The following is a 23,414-nucleotide window of genomic DNA, read 5'->3' as shown; positions in this document are numbered from 1 at the left end:
GTGTTTGCTTTGCCAAAACATTCCTAAAAGACTGTTCATTGTTACATGAAAGGAGCAAGCAAAAATGCCCTAGCTTCTGGTTAAAGGTCTAGTCTAGTCATCCAAGATAAAACGTGAATAATTCTCAGTTGGTTCATTCTACGTTGTTTGCCTTTGTCTGTTTATTTTTTCCATCCTAAGACAAATGCCCTTAGCAGCTTCATGATGAACTGTGAACTATGAAAGTAGAAATATCTCTCTCCACCATGGGTACTGTCATTTTCTAGATGACAGTTCTCCTTGAACTTAGCAGGCTAACTATGATAGAAACAGAAGAATGTTTACATAACTCATGACCAGCCAGCCCCCTTTCTGCCAGATACCTAACAAAGTCTGGACTTAGGTTTGTATTACTTTTTACATCTTCCACAGGTATAAGATACTTTCAATGACAAATAGGGTGAGATCCTAAGAAAGACTACTATTTATCACATGGTAGACACTTTACCAAGAGCCAGTGAGATGTGCAACAGTATATCAAGTAGAATTAGTATTTCTCTAAAGCAAACTCAGAATGCTTCCAATAATAGTAGTCCCAACATACTGTATATTTACATCTGTATATGTGTTACTAATCTCCAAGAGGTATATGTGTTTCCACACTTATAGAGTAGCTGGTAGGGCAATTAGGGAAAAGCAATTTGTCATCATTTGGGTTGCACCTGACTGAGGTTATCTGCAGTTTAATGAAAAATGTTTAAAATGTGTAAGTATTTGCCTATGTGAAAAGGTACACAACTTTAACAAAATGTAAAAGCTGTATGATCTGTATTCTACCATGCCTTTCCCCAGAAACAATTACATCATGATTGACTTGGGAGCTGGTGACATGAAGATTAACTAGAGTGTAGGGGCCATAAAAGGAAATGAGTGGCACTGTAGAGATATACCTCCCAAGGACTGTTCCATAGAAATGATAGTCATTTACATCACAGTATATATAGATAAATGCTGATGGCATTTTCATATAGGAATGTTTTAAACTATTTAGAACATTTAGAAAAATACACAAAGATCAAGGGCTTCAGAAACTTCAAAATAAACATAGCATAGTCTTAATTCACTGAAATACACAAGTATACAACCAATCATAAGAAAAAAATATTTTAAAGGCTCCTTATTGTAAACTGTTATAACAGACTATTGGAGTGATGATGTTTATTCATTCACTCATACAAGCAATATTCACTGAAGCCTGCTGTATCCATGGTACTAGGAGGAACCCAAGGGAGAAAGCAGGTAAACACAAAGATCCCCACTCTGAAATCAGCTCCAATACTTTTACAGAATCACATTTTCTCCCTACTAAAATGTGTTTTCAGGTATAAGCTGCTTCTTGATTGACAACAGCTCAAAAGCTTCCCTTCCATTTTATTAGTTTCTTATTTCATTTCAGCATTTCTTTATTAATGCAGATTCTGAGTTCATTCAAAGTAGAGATCCAAATGACTCAGTCCTTGCCTTGAACTCAGACTCCATTGGTAGGGGCTTATTATAAAAATACCACTGTAGTGTAATATACAAAGAGTCAGAGTAAAAGCTTGTTTGCTTTTTTTAAAGGTGTTGTTTTTAACCAGAGTGCTAGATAAACAATGTTGGTCAGAGAAGAGTCACAGAAGAGATTTTTGAATCAGAGATAACTAGGAGCACATTGGGGATCTAGATAAACAATGTTGGTCAGAGAAGAGTCACAGAAGAGGAGATTTTTGAATCAGAGATAACTAGGAGCACATTGGGGATCTAGATAAACAATGTTGGTCAGAGAAGAGTCACAGAAGAGGAGATTTTTGAATCAGAGATAACTAGGAGCACATTGGGGATCTAGATAAACAATGTTGGTCAGAGAAGAGTCACAGAAGAGGAGATTTTTGAATCAGAGATAACTAGGAGCACATTGGGGATCTAGATAAACAATGTTGGTCAGAGAGGAGTCACAGATGAGGAGATTTTTGAATCAGAGATAACTGGGAGCACACTGGGGATCAAGAACTAAAGAAGAGTGTGAGCAGTGGAAACAGTGTCAATAACTGGGAAGTAAATAAGGAAGATGATATTCAGACAGGGGTGAACTACTGAGTTCAACCAGATCACCTTCTTGCACAAAGATGGTGATGTAGTTTATTAAAAACTTAATATAATAGAAGAAAAATGACTCTACTATAAAGAAAATTATCACCTGTGAAAATATAATAAGAATTGAAAGAGAAGACAATGTAAGAAGGTAAATTAGAAGTTATATATGTAAATCCTAGGATTGTGGCTAGTTTCCAAATTTCAGGGGAAAAAAAACTGACCAGATTAGTTATGAAGATAAAATACAGCAATATTTCAGTCCTTGAAAGGGAAACATGTATGTATGTGTCCTCTGTGCATTTATGCCTTTGTGGTGTATGAGAGTGAGGGTGCACATACTTGTGTGCTGTACAGAGGCTAGAGGAGCATTGAGTATACTGCTTTATTGCTTTCTTCCTTACTCCCCTGAGAGCCCCTCTGGTCTGCCTGTCTGCCTCGACCTACCTTACACTGGGGTTAGAAATATCCCACTACATAATTCCCAGTGTTTACATGGATGTGCGAGACCCAAATTCAAGTTCTCATACTTGTGCAGCAAACTTCTTCGCTCACAGAGCCATTTTCCCTGCCCAAGAAGAACCATTTCATAATGATATTGTGGATTTGCAATATTATATCTCCAACAGAATTTTTTATGGAAAGTTTCATATTTCAGGGTTCATAATATATGAAATACTTGAATGCTCTCAGAGAACTCTTGAATGCTCTCAGAGAACTCGTGTATAGCCTAAGACTAGTAAATATTATTTTCTCTAGTCTGTAGCAAAATATAAAAATGAAAAATATAATGAGGGTTTGTTTTTTTTCTTTTTTTTTTTGCAAAAGTGAATTTGCTTGACTGAAAACATGTTCTTTATTCTGACAGTATTGATGTTCTAAATTTTTGGTTTTAAGATGTTCTGTCCTTAGGGCCTGATCCAGCATTGTAGGGGAGTACCAGGACAGAGAAAAAGGAGGGAGGTGATTGGAGAATGGGTGGAGAGAAGGCTTATGGGACATATGGGGAGGGGGAAACTCAGAAAGGGGAAAGCATTTGGAATGTAAACAAAGAATTTAGAAAAAAAATGGTGGGGAAAAAAAGATGTTCTGTCCCTTATAAAATACATGAAGCACACATTGCTTAGATTGTCTGTTATTTTTTCCACACATCTTTTCTTGGCAAATTCAAAGGTTAGCAGTCTCGTGTGTGTGTGTGTGTGTGTGTGTGTGTGTATGTGTACATGTATATATAAAATTTTGTGTTATTTATCTCTAAAGTCCAGAAATCCAGGAACTGTGGATAGAGTGGGAAATACACTCATTAATTCTCCAAAAGTATTCACAACATACCTGATTGACCCTCAAATTGACTGCCATTAGACCTCCTTTGGTGCCATAGCTTCTTTGGTCCAAGAATTACCAGCCAAGGAGCCAGATAAATTTCCCTCATTATCAACAGTAGCTGCTTCATATACTCTATGGACATATTAAAGAAGCTGCATGGCAACCATAGATGCATACTGCTTAAAGCTCAACTCTTGTCCAAAGAGGACTATCCTTATTGTGCCTATTTTAAATCACTTGCAGTAGACTTTTTTACCATAACAAGACCTTGTGAAACCTAGATAACTCTAAAGCAATTTCTACCCAAGCAAGAAGAAATACCTCTTCTCTAGATGCCCAGCAGAAGACCTGTGAGTGGTGCAAGCACATTTATTAATTTGTTTGATGGACATGGTTCCACATTTGCCTGAGTGCTAGTGCAAACTACAGGTTCAAGTACAGACCTTCATTTTCATGTAAGTGTGCCTAGATTAGTGCAAACTCCCTTGACACATCCCCTTTCCAGTTATATAAATGAATTGTTAGACTCATTCTTAAAGTAAGCTGATAGTCCCTGGTGTTGTAAAATTCAAACCAGTAAAGGCTTCCATTGAGTGGTGCTTTCTTGACCCAATAAGCAAATTGCTTATTATAAACACAGGAGAGTATAGGACAGCGGCAGCAGCAACAGAGAGCAGCAACAACAGCCTAGAGAGAGCAAATGAAGATTTCCAGAGAGTGGTGAGAACAGAAACAATAGAGAGCAAAAACACTGAAGACAACTCAAGATGGCCCTGTTCACTAAAAGAGTGCCAGTGAGTTAACAATCTTTAAATAGGCCTTGGATACCCTAAAACCAAAAACTTTGTACATGTCACTGTCAAAGCCTGAAGATCCCAACTCTCTGAACCAGAGAGTTCTAACAGTTGCCACTATAGAGCTGTGGGTCCCAGTATGGAAGACCTGTCTGAGAGCTTTGAAACCAAAAGGTACTTACTGTCTGCTGCTGCAGCTATCTTGTAACCTGCACCTGGTGCTGCTGTTAACCAATAATTACAATAGCTTCCACGTGCTAGAGGGACTGGTAAATAAGCCCAGAACAATAAGCCCTCAACATGAACAGATAGAGCCATACATGTATAGTTTCTAAAGCCTGGGCCAGTATGTCCCAATTCTCAGGGTTTAGATCTCTAAGACAGGCTCTTTATCTCTAGTCCCTAGCCCTTGTGTATTCAAGGGCCCAGAACTTCCAGCCAGAAAATTTTCACCTCACCTGTCCACAATTCATATCCTGTCAGAGCAAAGGACCCCAGCCAACTGACTGTTAACAGACTGACAGATGAATGGTGGGAAAACAGTGTAGATATGACTCTGTGTCCATTCTCACTCAGTTGCCCAGATATGTGCATAGTGTCAGATGATATCACCAAACTTGGGGAATGCAAGTTGCTAAGTAGCAGGGACAGCTTGCGCTTACCCTGAAAAAAATTACTTGAAATCATGTGGTAGATCTGAGCAGAGAGCTTGCCTAGCTAACTCAGAATTGGCAGAATTCCCAATAGGGTAGGACTTTGAAAATTACATGATTCAAAAGGAGGTATACAAACGAATATTTTATGGCCTACCCAGCAGTGGCTGTGCCAAGAGTCAAGAAGGCTTTAGGAAATGGGTAGCAAAAGAAGAAATAATAAAAGCAAAACTGAACAAAGAATTTTTTTGTCAAATGAACTTTGGAGGAATGCCTTGACTTTTTCCACACTCTTTGTGTGTGATTTCAAATCTCTTTCAGGTGTTTGAACTGTGACTGTGACTAGTAGGCGTCAGTAATATATATGCTGGCAGTACTCCTCAATCCAGGCTAGCAGCCAGGAAAAGGGAAGGGATTTCTTTTGTGTTCCCAGTGTGTTCTAAATTTCACTTTGATTTTTCACATTCTGTATATAAATATAATGCCCAGTATCTCATTGCTTTTCCCCATTGGCTTTGGAAATTCAGTTCTACTTTGTATCTTACTGGTTAAACATAAACAAAATAATTAATGAGATGGGAGCTTTTGAAGATCATGAGCAACCTGCCCTCTAGCAAGCCCACTTGGGCAGCTTAGCCTATGGAACTAAAGGAGGATTATTTATTGTCTTTAACCATATGTCATGAATACATTTGCTTTTAAATGAATTTATAAAATATTAATATAATCATACCAAACTGTAGAATGGTCAGTACATCTATCAGGAATTACATTATCCTTTATATTTGTTTGTCTCGATTTATTAGTAGACAGTACAGGAAGACAGGCATTTCCTTCTTGGTAGAAGCAGCAGAACTTGTTTAATGAAGTGATGTTTCTGTAATCTGTGGTAAGGTGGAGTTGTGAGTGACAGAGCTATATGAATAACAATGAGGAGGCAGGCAGAACAATAAGAGGAAGACAAACATCCGACAGCAGAGGAAAATTGTTTAGGTGGCATACAATCTAATCTGATCTTTTCCTGAAGAAAATTAGCAGTTTGTAAATGGGTGAGATAATGGAGATAATTTCTCCAAAATCTTCTGCACAAGGAATCAAATTTTTCAAACACCTAAATGGCACTCTGAATCGCAGTGTTCTTATTCTACCAGCAATACAGGGGGTCAAGGACCTTAAGTTCTCTGGGATAAAAAGGAAAACTTAGACACCCTCCCCACCACCTGCACAGAGCCAACATAAAGAATCCTTGTCAGAAACGTTGTAGACTCTAATAGTGAATATCTGAATTAGTGAGTTTATCAGTGTGTGTTTCACACCTGGCACAAAAGGAAGACTATTTATCTATGAGGACTATTGTGCCAGAGGTCTTCAGACCTGTTTTGTTCTTTCATTGTTTCAGCTGAATTCCATTATGCACTCCTGTTTACCAAAAGAGAAATAGAAATATAGACATATAAAAACTTTCATCAAGGTCACATACTACTGAGTACAAAAGAAAAAAACTCATGAAATCCTTAAGAGAGAAAGGGTGTGTATAGGTATACATTCATGTTGAATGAGATAACATATGATGGTTAAAAGTAAGTGCTTTTATAAAATAAAATAAACCATGGGAGATAATTTTTTTTCTTCCTAAACTTCTCTATGGTATTAGCACCTCAAGAACGCAGGCATTAGAAGATGGAGATGGCCTAGCTTGCTTGACTTGTCTCTGCAGAGGAGGGTGTCTTAGTTAGGGTTTCTATTCCTGCACAAACATCATGACCAAGAAACAATTTGGGGAGGAAAGGGTTTATTGAGCTTACACTTCTGTGTTGCAGTTCATCACTAAAGGAAGTCAGGACTGGAACTCAAGCAGGTCAGGAAGCAGGAGCTGATGCAGAGGCCATGGAGGGATGTTTCTTACTGGCTTGCTTCCCCTGGCTTTCTCAGCCAGCTCTCTTATAGAACCCAAGAACACCAGCCCAAAGGTGGTACCACCCACAAGGGGCCCTCACCACTTGATCACTAATTGAGAAAATGCCCCACAGCTGGATCTCATGGAGGCACTTCCCCAACTGAAGCTCCTTTCTCTGTGATAACTCCAGCCTGTGTCAAGTTGACACAAAACTAGCCAGTACAGATGGGGTATATTGTCCATTCACCCAGACACAGGGTTCCTTCAATACTTGGCATTGTAGTGGTAAAGTTCTGCTTCTGTTTGAACCACAGAGTCTCTTGGTAGTTCCTTTCTGCCTCCCCAGCATCTCTAGAACAGCTTGACACACAAAACTACCCAGTACAGTCTGTAAAGGGAACCACACAGAAAGCTGAAGTGACATGGTTTTACAATATACCACATGAGATTGTGCCATTAGAATGCTAATGGTGCTAACTAGGGATGGATCACTTTGTTTACATAAATAAATCCCCACCAAATAAATTGTTTGTACACCTTCATACTTCCTAGAGTCACACCTCTGTGTAAAACAAAAAGCAGTGCAAAATGGAATTCAGTGGCAAAATGTTTGGACAGATTTTAGACAGAATTAAGAATGCAACCGAAAAATCTACAAAGAACTCTTCAAGTATATAAGCCTTGAAGCACAGGGAGAATTCAGAGATCCTCAGATGATTCCATTCATGGAAAAGAACATGTAAAAATATGTACAGATTAGTTGTTTGTTGAGCCAATTTGTGTTGTGTGTTCTACTGAGCACATTTCATTCATCATCCCATCTCCTCCTCACAGTTCCCTGGAAGGCAGGAGATATAAATCTCATTTTGCAGCTGAGGAAGTGGAAGTGCATCTTGCTAAGCAAACGACAGAAGGAGAATGTAAATCCCCAAAGTGTATACAGTTTGTCACCATACTGTAAGAGGATAGAAAAGGTACCAGGGACAGCAAGAAGCTTTGCCAAAATGGAGCAAAGGATGTCTACTGGAAACTAAAAGAGATGTGATCCTTAGACAAGGCACAGCAGTGTTATAAAAGATACTGAATATCAAACAGACATGGGAAGACTAAGTAGACTGGGATCAAACAAAATAATACCTACATCCTGAATGAAAAGTACACAGCTATATGATAATTAAGACTGGGAATTTTAACCCTGAACAAGCATTCGCTTGATTGCTTTGATTTAATGTTTATAATGTTTAACATTCTTGCATGCTATCATTTATTGTCTTTTTTTGTCTACTTTTTTAGACTTCGATCCTGCCCTTGGAATGATGACTGGAATACCACCAATAACTCCCATGATGCCTGGTTTGGGAATAGTACCTCCACCAATTCCGCCAGATATGCCTGTAGTAAAGGAGATCATACACTGCAAAAGCTGCACGCTCTTCCCTCCCAACCCAAGTACTAGCCTGCTTTTGTTGTTGTTGATGGTGGTGGTGGTGGTGGTAGTGGTAGTAGTAGTGGTTAAACTCTTTTCTTCAGATCCATATATTGAATTATTAGAAGCTATTCCTGTACATGACTCAAGCCATGTGCTGCACAGCATATCAAGAAAGCTGCTGCTTTAGTACGTAGACTAGAGCTGTTGGTTAAAAAAAAATTATCTGGGTATTTAAACCATAAATGAATTGAACTTACCTTATCAAGATAAATAGGAACCTTTCACATGCATCTTTGGACAAATGTTTCATCTTCTACCATAAATATGAATCAGTTCATCCTGAATCAGATGCTGCCAGGATCATTCTACTTAATGTGACCTGCTCACAACCAAGATGGTTTTAGAATCAGTCAGAGATGGCTTGACAGGTCCTCTTGGTAACTTCTACAAATAAAAATTAGTTTAATGCCCTCTGATTTTTTAACCAAGTTTTTAAAGGGTACATCTTTTAGACTAATAAGAAACCTAGGAGGCCAGCATTTAAAAGGATTAAATTTAGAAAAGAGTGTTTTAGTCCAAAGACAATTAGGGAACAAAGAATAAGATATCCTTTTGTAGCCCTTTCTTTACAACTCCCATAGCCATTCCTGGATGTTGGATTGATGCATAGCTGGAAAAACAATGCCATTAAAATCTATATATTATTCTTAGTTCGACTATCCCAATACATGTCATGTCTCTTTTCCCCCTTTACCATTTTGTGTTTAGGTCATGGAAAGGTCTACAGCCCAATTGTTCCTTTATCATGTAAAAACAACCCATAAATGTAAACACTGCCAGTATTAAAGCAGAAATGCAGAGTCCTAGTAATTTAATCATTCATGTATTGTGTGAGCAGCTTGTGCTAAACTTTCAGTATTTCACTCAAGTTTAAGGTAATATAATGATGCATAACCTCTAATGTCCAGGGTTGGTGCAATCGATATTCAGCTTAAGGAACCGGTTTCTAAGTCTCCAAAGAATCAGATAAATGTCCTGTTTTTGCTTTGTTTTGTTTTTAATGAATAGACTACATTGTTAAGCAGTCCTGAAATTCATATCAAAACATGTCTTAAAGAGGTTGTAGCTTCATATATTTAGAAAAGAAATAAGTAAATTTCTTAAATACGGTTTCATCTCTTTCTACCTGCAGCTATGATTTCTTGGTTCTAGGCTAGAAAGGCTACAGAGTAAGAAAGCAACACTTTACCCAACGGGCCAATCATTTAGTTCTTCATCTTTGTACTAAGGAAGGCTGACAGGGCAATTAATGTCAGTAAATGAGTGGCTTCTGGGAATGAATCTGCTTTAGAATAGAATTCAAAAATAACACTCCCGTGAAGCTTAAATCAAACTAGTGGTTTATTTGCTTTTTAGAAATGGATTTTGTTTAAAAAGAAGCACTCAGATTAATTGTAAACAAAAATCTCTCACTAAGATATCTGTCTCTTAATTCTTTGCTGCAAGTTTGGCAATTATGCCAATTTTATTAACACTGGAGACTTGTTTGTGAAGGTAAGACAGGAAAACAGGGAGGTGACGTGACTTGAACCCCTTATCACCTCCTGGGCCAAGCAAACCTAATTTATTATGAGACTTTGATTAAAAGCCACACTACTTATTCCTTCCTGTCTGTGATATATTCTCTTAGATTGGCCTCTGACTCTAAAGTCTGTCTCAGCACTAAGATCCTATTACTCAGAGATAATCCCAGTGTCTTTAGTCACCAAGCAGACTGCTACTAACTCCTGTTGCTATATTAGAAAATGCATTTACATTATTTCCTTCCTCTGTCCCACCAGACTGTCCTTCAAAATGCTTTCCACATAAATAGAGACTCTCAATTCACAGCTAACTCAGTGGTTCTCAACCTTCCTAATGAAGTAGCCCTTTATAATACAGGTCGTTATGTTGTGATGACCCCTAGCCATAAAATTATTTTTGTTGCTACTTCAAGATTGTAATTTTGCAACTGATATAAATCATGCTGTAACTATCTGTATTTTCTGATGGTCTTAGGTTACCTCTGTGAGAGGGTTATTGACACCCCCCAAAGCAGTTGAGAACCACTGATCTAACTACTGACCTCAGAAACCTTTCCTTCATGACTGTTTTCAGTACATCTTTTCTACTGCCACATGCCTACCCTTTAGTCAAATTCAACTACTTCCTTACCTCCAGCCCAGTTCCAAATGTACTCTCATCTGGAGTACTTTAGCATGGGAGATAACAAATTCAAATCTGTAGATTCTAATAAATTTATATTTACATGATAAATCCAATGGAATCTCTTCGTTCCTTACTTTATCTGCCTGCTGTATTTAATACTAATGATTCACTTATCCTTGTTGAAACCTTAACTGATTTAAAAAAATAAGAATGACTCAGACCAGCCAGATAAAGAATATCAAAATGCTACATGCTGAGGAACCCGAACACTTTAAAAAAAAAAAGAAGAAGAAGAAGAAGAAAAAAAGAAAGAAAGAAGGGGCTAGGTTCTGTGGACAGGTGCTTGCCATGAAAGCCTGGGGACCTTAGTTCAGATCACCAGCACCACAGAGGAGCTGGGAATGATATGACCCCAGACTAGAAAACAGAGGCAGGCAGATCCCAGGCACTTGCTGGCCAACCACTGTAACCAATCAGTGAGCTTTAGGTTCAATGAAATGCCCTATCTCCAAAACAGGTAGGTGTTAGCACATTAATAGAAGAATATCGAGAGAGAGAGAGAGAGAGAGAGAGAGAGAGAGAGAGAATGCATAAAATTCTGTGTATTCCTTACCAACAAAAATCCGCCAAATACTTAATTTGTTCCTGGTGTTTTCAGTTCTTCCCCTCCTACCATTTATTTTTTATTAGATATATTCATTATTTACATTTTAAATGATTTCCCCTTTCCTGGTTCCCTCCACCTGAAATTCCCATAAGCCATCTCCCCTCCCCCTGTTCCCCTCCAAAAAACCCTCCCACTTCCCTGTCCTGGCATTCCCCTACTCTGTGGCATCAAGTCTTCCCAGGACCAAGGGCCTCTCCTCCCTTTGATGACATTTCTTTAAGTGCTTCTCAGCCATTTGGTATACCTCAGGTGAAAATTCTTTGTTTAGCTCTGTACCCCATTTTTTAATAGCATTATTTGGCTCTCTAGAGTCTAACTTCTTGAGTTCTTTCTGTATATTGGATATTAGCCCTCTGTCAAATGTAGGGTTGGTAAAGATCTTTTCCCAATTTGTTGGTTGTCATTTTGTCCTATTAACAGTGTCCTTTGTCTTATAGAAGCTTTGCCATTTTATGAAGTCCCATTTGTCAATTCTTGATCTTAGAGCATGAGCTATTGTTGTTCTATTCCGGAAATTTCCCCTGTGCCCATGTGCTCAATGCTCTTCTCCAGTTTCTTTTCTCTCAGTTTCAGTGTGTCTGGTTTTATGTGGAGGTCCTTGATCCACTTGGAGTTGAGCTTAGTACAAGGAGATAAGAATGGATTGATTTGCATTCTTCTGCGTGCTGACCTCCAGTTGAACCAGCACCATTTTTTGAAAAGGCTATCTTTTGTCCACTGGATGGTTTTAGCTCCTTTGTCGAAGATCAAGTGACCATAGGACTGTGGGTTCATTTCTGGGTCTTCAGTTCTATTCCATTCATCTACCTGCCTGTCACTGTACCAATTCCATGCAGTTTTTAACACTATTGCTCTGTAGTGCTGCTTGAGGTCAGGGATACTGATTCCCTCAGAAGTTCTTTTACTGTTGAGAATAGTTTTAGCTATCCTGGGATTTTTTGTTATGCCAAATGAATTTGCAAGTTGCTCTTTCTAACTCTATGAAGAATTGAGTTGGTATTTTGATGGTGATTGCATTGAATCTGTAGATTGCTTTTGTCAAGATGTCCATTTTACTATATTAATCCAGCCAATCCACAAGCATGGGAGATCTTTCCATCTTCTGATGTCTTCTTTGATTTCTTTCTTCAGAAACTTGAAGATCTTGTCATATAGATCTTTCACTTGTTTAGATTCATACCAAGATACTTTATATTATTTGTGACTGTTGTAAAGAGTTCATTTCCCTAATTTCTTTCTTAGCCTCTTTATCCTTTGAGTATAGGAAGGCTACTTATTTATTTGATTTAATTTTATATATGGCCACTTTAATGAAGTTGTTTATCAGCTGTAGGAGTTCTCTGGTGGAGTTTTTTGAGTCACTTAGGTATACTATCATATCATCTGCAAATAGTGATAATTTGACTTCTTGCTTTCCAATTTGTATCCCTTTGACCTCCTTTTGTTGTCTAATTGCTCTAGTACTATATTAAATAAATATGGAGAGAGAAGGCAGCCTTGTCTAGTCCCTGATTTCAGTGGTGTTGCTTCAAGTTTCTCTCCATTTAGTTTGATGTTGTCTACCAGTTTGCTGTATAATGCTTTTACTATGTTATGTATGGGCCTTGAATTCCTGTTCTTTCCAAGACCTTTAGCACGAAAGGGTGCTGAATTTTGTCAAATGCTTTTTCAGCATCTAATGTTTTTTCTTTGAGTTTGGTTATGTAGTGGATTGCATTGATGGATTTTGAACCATCCCTGCATCCCTGGGATGAAGCCTACTTGATGGTCGTGAATGATCATTATGGTATGTTCTTGGATTCGGTTGGCAATAATTTTATTGAGTATTTTTACATCGATATTTTTATATCGATATTCATAAGGGAAATTGGTCTGAAGTTCTCTTTGTTGTATCTTTGTGTGGTTTTGGTATCAGCATAATTGTGGCTTCGTAGAAGGAGTTGGGTAGTGTTCCTTCTGTTTCTATTTTGTGGAATAGTTTGAAGAGTATTGGTGTTTGGTCTTCTTTGAAGGTCTGATAGAATTCTGCACTGAAGCCATCTGGTCCTGTGCTTTTTTTAGTTGGGAGACTTTCAATGACTGCTTCTACTTCTTTAGGGGTTATGGAACAATTTAGATGGTTTATCTGATCCTGATTTAACTTTGGTATTTGGTATCTGTCTAGGAAATTGTCCATTTCCTCCAAATTCTCCAGTTGTGTTGAGTATAGTCTTCTGTAGTAGGACCTGATGGTTTTTTGAATTTCCTCAGTTTCCATTGTTATATCTCTTTTTTCATTTCTGATTTTGTTAACTTGGATACTGTCTCTGTGCCCTCCTCCCATTTAAATCCTTCCTGATGCTTTTATAAGAACATGCCCCTCGTTTAAGACAACTAACAGCTTTCAATGCCTGAGTGCTCAATTGTCTACCCTTTTTAATGTTCCACACTCATCTCTGTCACTAATGTGCTATGAGACCCTGGCCAGTCATTTTACTCCCTTTTGTCTCAGTGTCTTTATCTGTAAACTAAGGATATCTGGTTATATTAGCCTGGATACCTATAGCTTCACTCAGCCATAAAACTATGATTACTACTTTTTAAAAAGCTACCACTATAAATATTTCTCAAGGTTAAACTCCTCAAAATATACTTGAATATCAAAAGCAGATTGTATTATACATGAAGCTTTTTACGTTTGGTAGATCATGCAGAATATACTAGTAGCTGAGTACTTTGTCTATGAAATAGCACAGCCCTTATTTCATAGCTTAGTTTTCTACCTCTCTTTAGCCATGAGATGTTGGTAAGTAACTGAACCTCTCTGATCTGGACTAGGTAAGATGAGACCTAATCTAAAAGTTCAGTGAAATTTACTAAAGCAGAGCAGACCTAGCACTAGACTCCTGTTTCCAGGATTTGGAGTATAGCAAAAAAAATAGTTGTGCAACACATACACTTTTTCCACAGGTTACTAGCAACAGATTACTGATTCTTAATTGAAGGGTTTATTTTTGTTTCCAAGGAAAAAAGAAAGCAATACCATCTCTTTAGGGAAGTCAGTTTGGTCATGTTTTTTTCACTTCAGCTATAGCACCTGTATGGACAGGTAACGTTTTGAATCTATTGGAATTAAGAGTGAATGAAGAATGACTGATTGGAAAGCTATCTGCCCTCTGTGTGCAAACACATGTGAAAACACCCACGAGCCACAAAAGGCAATACTGCTTTTCATTTCACCATATCAAAAGAGACAGAAGCCATTTTGCCTCTGAAGGCTGGAGTCTATAAAGAGAATTAAAATAAATGAGTAAATTGAACATTAATAACAATTTGCCAGTCTTCTGATTGTTTCCCATTAGCTGGGATTATATTAAAAATACATCTGACCACCCACTGATTGTCTGTAAGGGCTTCACTCTTTGGCTGTCTAATAAAATCTACTCACAGACTTCTCATGGCATACATTCTGACAAACCAACTGAGCGTTCTCTGATACTCCTCTGAAAATTAGGATGTCATGCAAATGGTATTTGGGTCATTTGTAGTGCTCTCTGCCTCCCCTCTCGAAGACCAGCAATGGACTCTGATCTTCCTAATATTAATAGTCTTACCACAGCTTCCCAGAGTGGATGCTTGGATGTAATTACTGTTGTTAATGCTCTTTTTCCATTTCCAAAGACTCTTTCTTTATTCTCCCAATTATCTTAAATCTTTACTTGAATTTTCTTTGTTTCTATATTGAGTGATGATTTAGGCACTACCCAGCCTAGCACATTACCTGATAAATTGGCAGAGTTGAAATTTGTTCTCCTATGGAGTTCTCATTGCTGTGCAATGGATTGGGAAATTGGGCCTAGAAAACAAAAGCATTGAACTGTTAATTAAAAACAGATACTTTCTTTTAATGAAGACAGTACCCTGTTACCTACTTATAGGCATACATTTAAATCTCAGCAAATGGTATCAAAAAGGTCTTCTATATTTACTTAAGCAAAATAAATCCATGCCTGGCATTCTTAACATTATTCCTAGTGGATTTTATGCTTTGTTACTTAACAGAAGTTGCCATAGAAGAATCACAGCACCTGAATAATGGCTTCATCACAAAATGTTAAGCCCCACAAATGTAGTCAGGGGATGAACATTTACATTCTGGGTATGGTATATAACTTCCAGAATAACCATATATTCCTTAGTCTGTCAGTAGGCATAAAGTAAATTCAAGTCATGTAATTAAGGTGATATTTGTTTCACAGAATATTATTTATCATACAGCTCCTTTAAAAATAAGTTCCAAAAGCATTTTTTATTCTAAAATAGGATTTTGTTCTAAAGCTTTTTGTTTGAAAACAACTCTATCTAAACAGATGGTCTTGAAAGTTCATTATGTGTATATAGAGTGGCTGGTTGTATTCTGTGGTCAAAGCTGCATGCACTTCGATGACCAAAACTTCCTCAAGCTCAGATTTATCTGGGTAAATCAAGGAGGCTTGTGTATCACAAGTCTAGGTCCTCACTAACAGTGTACTCCAGACTTGTGATAAGGTATTAAAAAAAACCCAGATTTGGAGTTAAGAGACCTGGGTTCAATAATAAATATTAACATTGAAGTAGGCACTGTTTATTAGGAAGCCAAGAAGTACTAGGGTTTGCACAACATCCAAGATAGAGAATGTAGTATATCAATATTAACACCCCCCCAAAAATTTAAGGTAGGTAATGGTATCCCTATTGAATAGATTGCAAACAGAAGTTTTCATAGGCTGTGTAACTTCTCCATGGCCACAAGATACAGAATAAGCTTTAAATGCCGGTTTCCCTGTTCCGAGTTTAAGATGTCTTTATCTAATGTGGTGTCCTTGGATGAGACATTTGACCCAGCCAAGATTTTTCCTCTGTAATATCAGAAGTTTAGAATGTGTAGTGGCTCTGAACCCTACCTACACATTAAGTCTGTCTGATAAGCTAAAATAAAGCATAGAGTGCACTCAGGAGTAATTAAATCGACCTTATTGGTGTGGGGCCAGGTATTATTTGCTTAAATCCTAATTTCATACTATCAGAGTTAAGAATAACTGGAATTATGATGGTGACACTATTTTCTAGTTGTTAAAAACTCAAAATCCTAAGTATAAAGCAATTCTCAAGCCCTTTCCTACCTTTCTGCTAAAGAACAACCTCACTTAATAGTCATAAGTAAGATAGTTCAAACTCCTGCTCACTTGATAGAATTCTTTCTCCCTAAGCCTCTCATGTGAAACACTCAAGGAAAAAAATGGTGAGTTCTTAAAATTACAGAATTCAATAGTTAGCAATTTGTAAGTTCTTCCTTCATGCTCTTTATCAACTATGTAAGTGGGAAAGATCATCAGGAAAATCTCCTCTTCTCAGCCACGACAGTAAGATGTGCAGCAGTAACACAGCAAAGTAAGTATGGATAATGCTAACCAAGGAAACTCTCAATCAACTGCTTGCCAGCTTGGATATGAGTCAGACAGATTCTTCATCATCATCTGTGAGGGAGGCTCATTCATTTTCACAGGGGAGCTGTAATCCCTGATTATTGAGCTCTCCAAATCTTGAGCTGAGAGTATTGTTGAGAACTGAATGGAAAGGATGGATTACACAAAGTAAATCCTTGCAGACAAACTAGAAGAGAAGGAAAAAAAAAAACATGGCCAGCATGCTTTGTTTTATTGGGGTTTGAACTATAGGATTTAACTTAAAAAATGCTTTGACACATATAAAGAGTAAAACGGAGATGACGGGTTGAACAAGCTTTGTAGATACAAGGAAGGGAAAGAAGGTTTTCAACAGAGGAAGAATCATTTCATTGGGGAAGTTTTTAATGACTCTCAGTGGCAGGAGTTATCTCACTTGAGTTAATGGTTTTCTAGGCAAGCTTCAAGTCTCTGCTGTCTTATATGCTTAAATGCTGCAAGATTGGCTTTGGGACTGACTACTCCAGCAAGAAATTAGAGGAAAGGCTTATTTGTATTTATAGTTTTTAAATCCTCAAAATATAAAATGAATGCTTTGTACTCTTAATTTGTTGAACTGTGCCATTCTATCAACTATAAAAGCTTTTGTAAGTATTCACCTTGTAATTGTCAAATTAGTCATGAACCACTTCCTTCGATAAGTAATAAATAGAATGTGGTAACTACCATCTGAACTAAGCAGACTATCAGGGACTTCAGGTGAACAGGCTCCTGAATATCATTGGTTAATCTAAATGAGATTTCCCCTACTTACTATTGTTAATACAAACGACCAAAAATAATAACAGCATCACTGGTTTATCACAGCAAACATAAGGGACTAAACTAAAGATCTTGAGATGGGACAGACAGACAGAAGGGACCTTTGTTCCATAGCAATCACAGTCACCAATGCTTTTCAGGTTCGTGATAAATTTTCTGTAGAGCAGAGATAAATACCATGGAGGCTAAAGTTTTGGGTGGGGAGCAATAGGACTGTCTCTGAAAAGAAGCCAGGCTTTAAAGAGCTGAAGTGAGTATTGTTATTTCAGATGCTTTTGCCTTTAAATTTAGATCTCCCACCACCTGCAACACGAGAAAGACCACCAGGCTGCAAGACAGTGTTTGTGGGTGGCCTGCCTGAAAATGGGACAGAGCAGATCATTGTGGAAATGTTTGAGCAGTGTGGAGAGATTATTGCTATCCGGAAGAGCAAAAAGAACTTCTGTCACATTCGCTTTACTGAAGAATACATGGTGGACAAAGCCCTCTATCTGTCTGGTAAGTGTTGATATGTGGCCATGGCGCTCATAGGGCACAATGCAGAGATCTGAGACCATAGTCATTGGAGTCATTAGCAGCAGTGTGTAAGCTAAAAGGGACTCCCTTTGCCTTAAAAAAAAATGGAAAAAGCATGTTACCTCTTCTCCAGCCTTCCTCCTTAAAGCCATTAGCAGTTCTGCATGTCTTGTGACATTAAAGATATGGATGATAGGATCTGCATCTCATTGCCACATCCCAATTTTTCCTACACCCATGTCCCAAATACACAGTAAAATTTAGGTCCTGGAATGTGTCACAATACTTTATGGCTATCCCTCTGCTATAATTACTTTGCCCATGCCAGTCCAACACACACACACACACACACACACACACACACACACACATCTTCATACCCTAGTGCTGCAGCTCAAGTATGAACTCTTTGGAAACTCTCTAATTTATCTGTCCAATCTGTTCCCGAGATGGTTTTTGGTACCCTTTCATGAAAGTTCCCACCTTACTTGGTACTTTAACATGATGTCTATTACACGATTCTGGAACCCATGCTTCCTGCTTCTGCATCCATCTCATGAAGCATACTTACTGCTAATAATAGTGATAACAATAGTAACAAATACCATAGGGAAAGGAAACAACTAAAAATGGTGTGAAAAGGGGATGGAACAATATGAATTTTTTCTGAATCCTAAGAATGATATGCAAAAAGATAAATTTTTAAATTGTATTTAACATATATCTGCTGTGTGTGTATCTGTGTGCATTTGTGTGTTAGCATACAAACACACAAATTACAGGAAATCAGTTCTCTCCTTCTGTCATTTGAGTTTCGAGGGATCAAACTCAGGTCCTTAAGCTTGACAGCAAGTGTCTTAACCTACTGAACCATCTTGTGGGCAGAGAAAGGTTGTTGTTGCACCATTCTTTTAACGAAAAGAAGATATTTGCTGGTGATCAGTTATTGTGTCTTGAATGAAAATGCAACCCCCCCCCCCCCTGTAAACTCATATGTTTGAATACTTGATCTCCAATTGTTAGAACTATTCTGGAAGGATTAGGAGGTATGGCCTTGTTGGAGTAGGTATGTAATGGGGGCTAGTTTTGAGGTTTGGAAAGCTCACGACCTTCCCAGTTAGCTCTCCCTGCCTACTACTCCTGGATAAGTGCCAGCTCTCTGCCAGCAGAGCAGATCCAGGTGAGAGGAGAGAACCCTGCCCAGCCAGTCTCCTTGGGATGGTGAGTATTGTGGCTTGGATCTCCTGCAGAGAATAACCACCCCAAGCCTAAGCTGGGAGTTTGTCAAAGCAGGAACTCCTTTAATTGTATCAGTCCTTTGTTTATATGGGGTTGAGAGAGGAGGTGGAGTTTTCTGCTGAGGTGAGATGACATAGGGGCAGGAAAGGGTGATGGAGGGTAAGGGGTGCCTGACAGTGCCAACAAAGTTATTCTAATTCACCAGTAGCTGGACAAAGGGAGCTTAAGCAGGTCATGCTGAGTCATTCCAGTAAGAAAGTGACTGAGACAGGTCTCTAAACTCGAGCAAAGGTTCAGGCCCCCTCACTAGGCCTCAGCATCTGGCCAAATAAGGCCCAACAGATAAGGAAGCTCCAGCTCAGTGCCTTCTGCCTTCCTTCCTGCTTCCATTTCATCCACCATAATGATCAGAAACACACCCGCTGAAATTGTAAGCCACAGTAAACTCTTTCTTCTGTAGGTTTTCTTGGTTGTCATGTCTTATTACAATAGAAGAGTAACTAAGATAACAGAACAGAGAAACATATGAGCAAAATTACAAAAAAAGAAGTGGAAAGCCTTAGCAAACAGTCAAGAAACCCCAAGTGGTAATTTGTGCATTAAGCAGACATGAAAGAGGGTTGGGATAGTTGTTAGTAAACGTTGAAAGGTTTAGCAACTGAGTTTTTACTTCCCAAGAAATAAAAAATAGAGAAGACAATTTTGAACAAGAAATGTGATTGTGAAAGATTAATCTGACATTTCTGTATAAAAATATATTAGAGGGAAGAAGAGAAAAGAGTGTAGGAGGTCAGTTTGAAAGTTGCTGTAAAAAGCCAGGGAAAGGTGATAAGAATTTGCAACAGTGGGCAAGTAGTATGGGGAAAGAGAGGGGGCCATAGATGTAGAGTGCTCCTATTACAGTTGCCAAGTGCTACGGATGCTACTGAAGAGTAGACAGCACTTAGCAGCAATAAAAGAGCAGTCTACAATAAACGGTTTTAATAAGAATGTAAATGTTTCAAAAAGCCCTAAATAGTTACACATAAAAGAAAACATACTATTCAGGAGGCACCCATCTGAACATGACTGAAATCAATCTCTGTTTACATTCACTTCCTACAAATATCCACAGGGCTGCCAAATGGAAAGAGATCACTGAGATCACTGACTGTCTGCTGTGAAAATAACTAAATTTTGCTCTTTAAATTTGAGCATTCTCCTGGGGAAGGTCACAGGTGCCACAAATCTCTTGAATGGGATTCTTTTTATGTAAATTATAAAAGAAAGTGCCAAAAAGAAACAAAAGAACAAAATCCTTTCTAAAAGATGTTGCAGGGATGCAGGGAGAATCATTTTGTTGTTGGAATGGAAGCTCTTGTGAATCTACACAACTCTTAGATTCTTTAACATCTTTACTGTTGTTTGTAGGGCTTTTGAATTCTCACCACTTATGTGATCCATTTTTAGCTATACTTTTCTGTTGGCTTAGATGATCATTAAAATGAATGGGTTCACAGGTACCCCCACCAAACTGTACAGGGTCTTTAACAAGTTTGTTGGTAAAATGTGTTTTTTTAAAAAAAAATAACTATGTGGTATTAGGCATTTCCTTTTTGCTACAAGGAATTATCTATTATAACACCAAATAGAAATATATAGGTATGATAATTGATACAATTCAAATGCAATTATATAATATGTGATATATGATACAAATATGAACCTACCAGCAACCATTAAAAGAATTAATCCACTTCATTCCCTAAAACTTCCTTTGTCCCTGTTCGGTAATTCTTTCTTCCCTCTTTGTTCATTTATCTGTTCTTTATCAGATTGCTATGCATTTCTTGGAACTTCCTGTAAGTGCAATTATACATTATGTATGCTCTTTCCCTTGCAGAGATCCACATTTCCATTTGGTGTCATTTCCCCAGTGCTTGAATTTCCTTTAACATTTTTCATAACACAGTCAGTTCCGGATGGCCTCTTTCAGAATTTGTATGTTTCAGAAAGAATGAATTTTAGCATTCAGGTGGCTAAGAGACAAGAATCATGAGTTTCAGCCCAGCCTGGGCTACATATCAAGAACCTGTCTCAAAAGGAAAAATATGACTTTTGTTTGAGAAAGTTCTCTTATATTATTTCTTTTTGTCTAAGATTCTGATTATATCATTTCCTCCTTTCTTTTCTTCAAACTATCCCATATACCTCTCTTTGCTTTTTGTCAAATGCAGGCCTGTTCTTCATTAATTGTAGATACATGCATATATGTGTATACAAATATTTTCTAAATACAATGTGCTCAGTCTGTATAATGTTACTTGTATATATGTTTTCAGGGCTGGCCATTTGGTATTAGATAGCCAATTGGTAGAAATACACATTTTTTATTCTTTTTATTTTATTTTATTTTATTTTTTATTCGATATATTTTTTATTTACATTTCAAATTATTTCCCCTTTTCTAGACCCCCCACTCCCCGAAAGTCCCATCAGCCCCCTTCCCTCCCCCCCCCCCCCCCCCCCGTTTTCCCACCCAACCCTTCCCACTTCCCTGTTCTGGTTTGCCCTATCCTGCTTCACTGAGTCTTTCCAGAAATAATTCTCTTGAGCTTTGTTCTGAGATAAAAGCACGAAACTTGGGAAAGCTTTATCCTTTTAAGGCTTGCACCATTCAGCGGGACAAAGCAAGCCTAGGGCTAATTTTTCTTCACTGGTAAGGAAACCTTTCTGATACCCCGTCTCTGTTATGTAGGAGTGTTTGTCCTCTGACTGGCAGAGAAAGGAGCTGTTCCCAGACCTGTGTGAGCGCCAGAGATTACAACATCTAACATTTAGATGGTTTCCACTTATGATCACTACTCCAAAAAATTATTGTGACAGTCTCTCAAGATCTCTTCTACAAATCTCTTAAATCTTTTCCCTGTGTAGATTCCTTCCTTTTGACACTCTGCATCATGAACACTGTTTACCATAGTCTTCAGGGAATCCCAAGGAAGAACAGCAGTCTGTGTCTGAGCTTCCCGTTCTACACTAAGGCCTGGAAACCTTGCCTGGACAGTGGCCAGGGGCAATCACAGGGACCACCTCATTTCATCGTCTCCCTTGCTCACTGTCTTCATTTTCTAGCATCTTAAACACCATTGTTTCACTTGATATAATATATATTTTCATGTGCTAAATTATATATATGTTATATCTATATACAGATATATATATAGATATAATTTAACTTTTAAAGGAGGAAAATAAATGTGACCCTCTGTTGCTTACCCAGGAACAAGATCTGTATTGGGCATTGCTCAGCGAAAGAGAAAAAAAGCTCCATAGCTTTGCAAATCTAACATCTTGGATTCATTTCTGACTCTTCCGATTACACCAGCCCTGCTCCCCACACCACCCCTGCCACCTAGGGCAAACTGCTTAACCTCTCTACCTTCTCTAACATGCATTTTCCTCTTTGGTAAAATAGTCTGTGCTAGGAATGAAGTAAGATGGTTGTGTGTATGTTTGTCAAGAACATTGCTTAGACCTATATAACTGGCAGAAAACAGAAATTGAGGAAGTTGATCCTGATTCTCTAAATCCCAGTTCTATATGATTGTTCTAATTACATGGGCAGTTTTTAGTATCCAACTATGTACCCCTCCTCTCCATCTTCTTAGTTTCTCCCCCACAATGGGAAGTAGTCCAGAGTTCCCTACTGTCTCCCAGAATCAAATTTTTACAAGTTAAATTATAAACTAATGCATTTACATTTTGCCAAAATTCTATGGGATGGTTGTAATTTATATTTTTGAAGTTATCCAAAGATACCATAGTAGAGAAATACCATTTCCATTCTTCCCAGCCCTTGGTACAATCTAAGGCTCATTCTTTCATTGGTGTTGTTTCGTTTTCCTTACTCTTGTGTTCATATGAAATGTATGATGTGTATGCATATATGCATGAACACCCTTGTGTGTGTGTGTGAATGTGAATTTCTGTGTGAGTCCTTGTCTTCCATCTTGTTGGAGACAGGATCTTTTGCTTGCTGCTGTGGTGGCACAATACCTTGCACTTGATCTCCTGAAGATTGTCATGGCTCCATCTTCCATCTCCCCATAAGAACATTAGGATTACAGACATTTGCTACCATGCCTGGCTTTTTATGGGTACTCTAGAGATTTGAACTCAGTTCCTTGTAGTCATGCAGGAAGTGTTTTACTCACTGAGCCATATCCTGAGACCCAGTGCACATCCTTGATGTCATGTCAAGTGGCAAAGTAGAGAAAAGACATCCTGAACAGAAGATCATCCAAAAGCACAAAATGCAGAACTATTATTAAAAATTTGTTCTGTGTGCTCTG

The 23,414-nt window shown here is 38.1% G+C and overlaps 1 protein-coding gene across 5 annotated transcripts in view; it reads left to right on the top strand.

Moving 5' to 3' along the window:
• The window catches only part of Enox2 (ecto-NOX disulfide-thiol exchanger 2), a 320,995-nt gene that overhangs the window by 243,398 nt on the left and 54,183 nt on the right, over nt 1–23,414 (top strand). For all 5 annotated transcript variants that reach the window (XM_052171208.1, XM_052171207.1, XM_052171205.1 and 2 more), the window contains 2 exons: nt 8,073–8,228; nt 17,620–17,826. In XM_052171208.1, coding sequence (XP_052027168.1) covers nt 8,073–8,228; nt 17,620–17,826 — 363 coding nt within the window. The remainder of the gene's footprint in view (nt 1–8,072; nt 8,229–17,619; nt 17,827–23,414) is intronic.

The sequence above is a fragment of the Apodemus sylvaticus genome, chromosome X, assembly GCF_947179515.1.
Source record: "Apodemus sylvaticus chromosome X, mApoSyl1.1, whole genome shotgun sequence".
In the NCBI taxonomy this organism is placed as follows: Eukaryota; Metazoa; Chordata; class Mammalia; order Rodentia; family Muridae; genus Apodemus; species Apodemus sylvaticus.
This window is presented reverse-complemented; position numbering and strand designations above follow the sequence as displayed.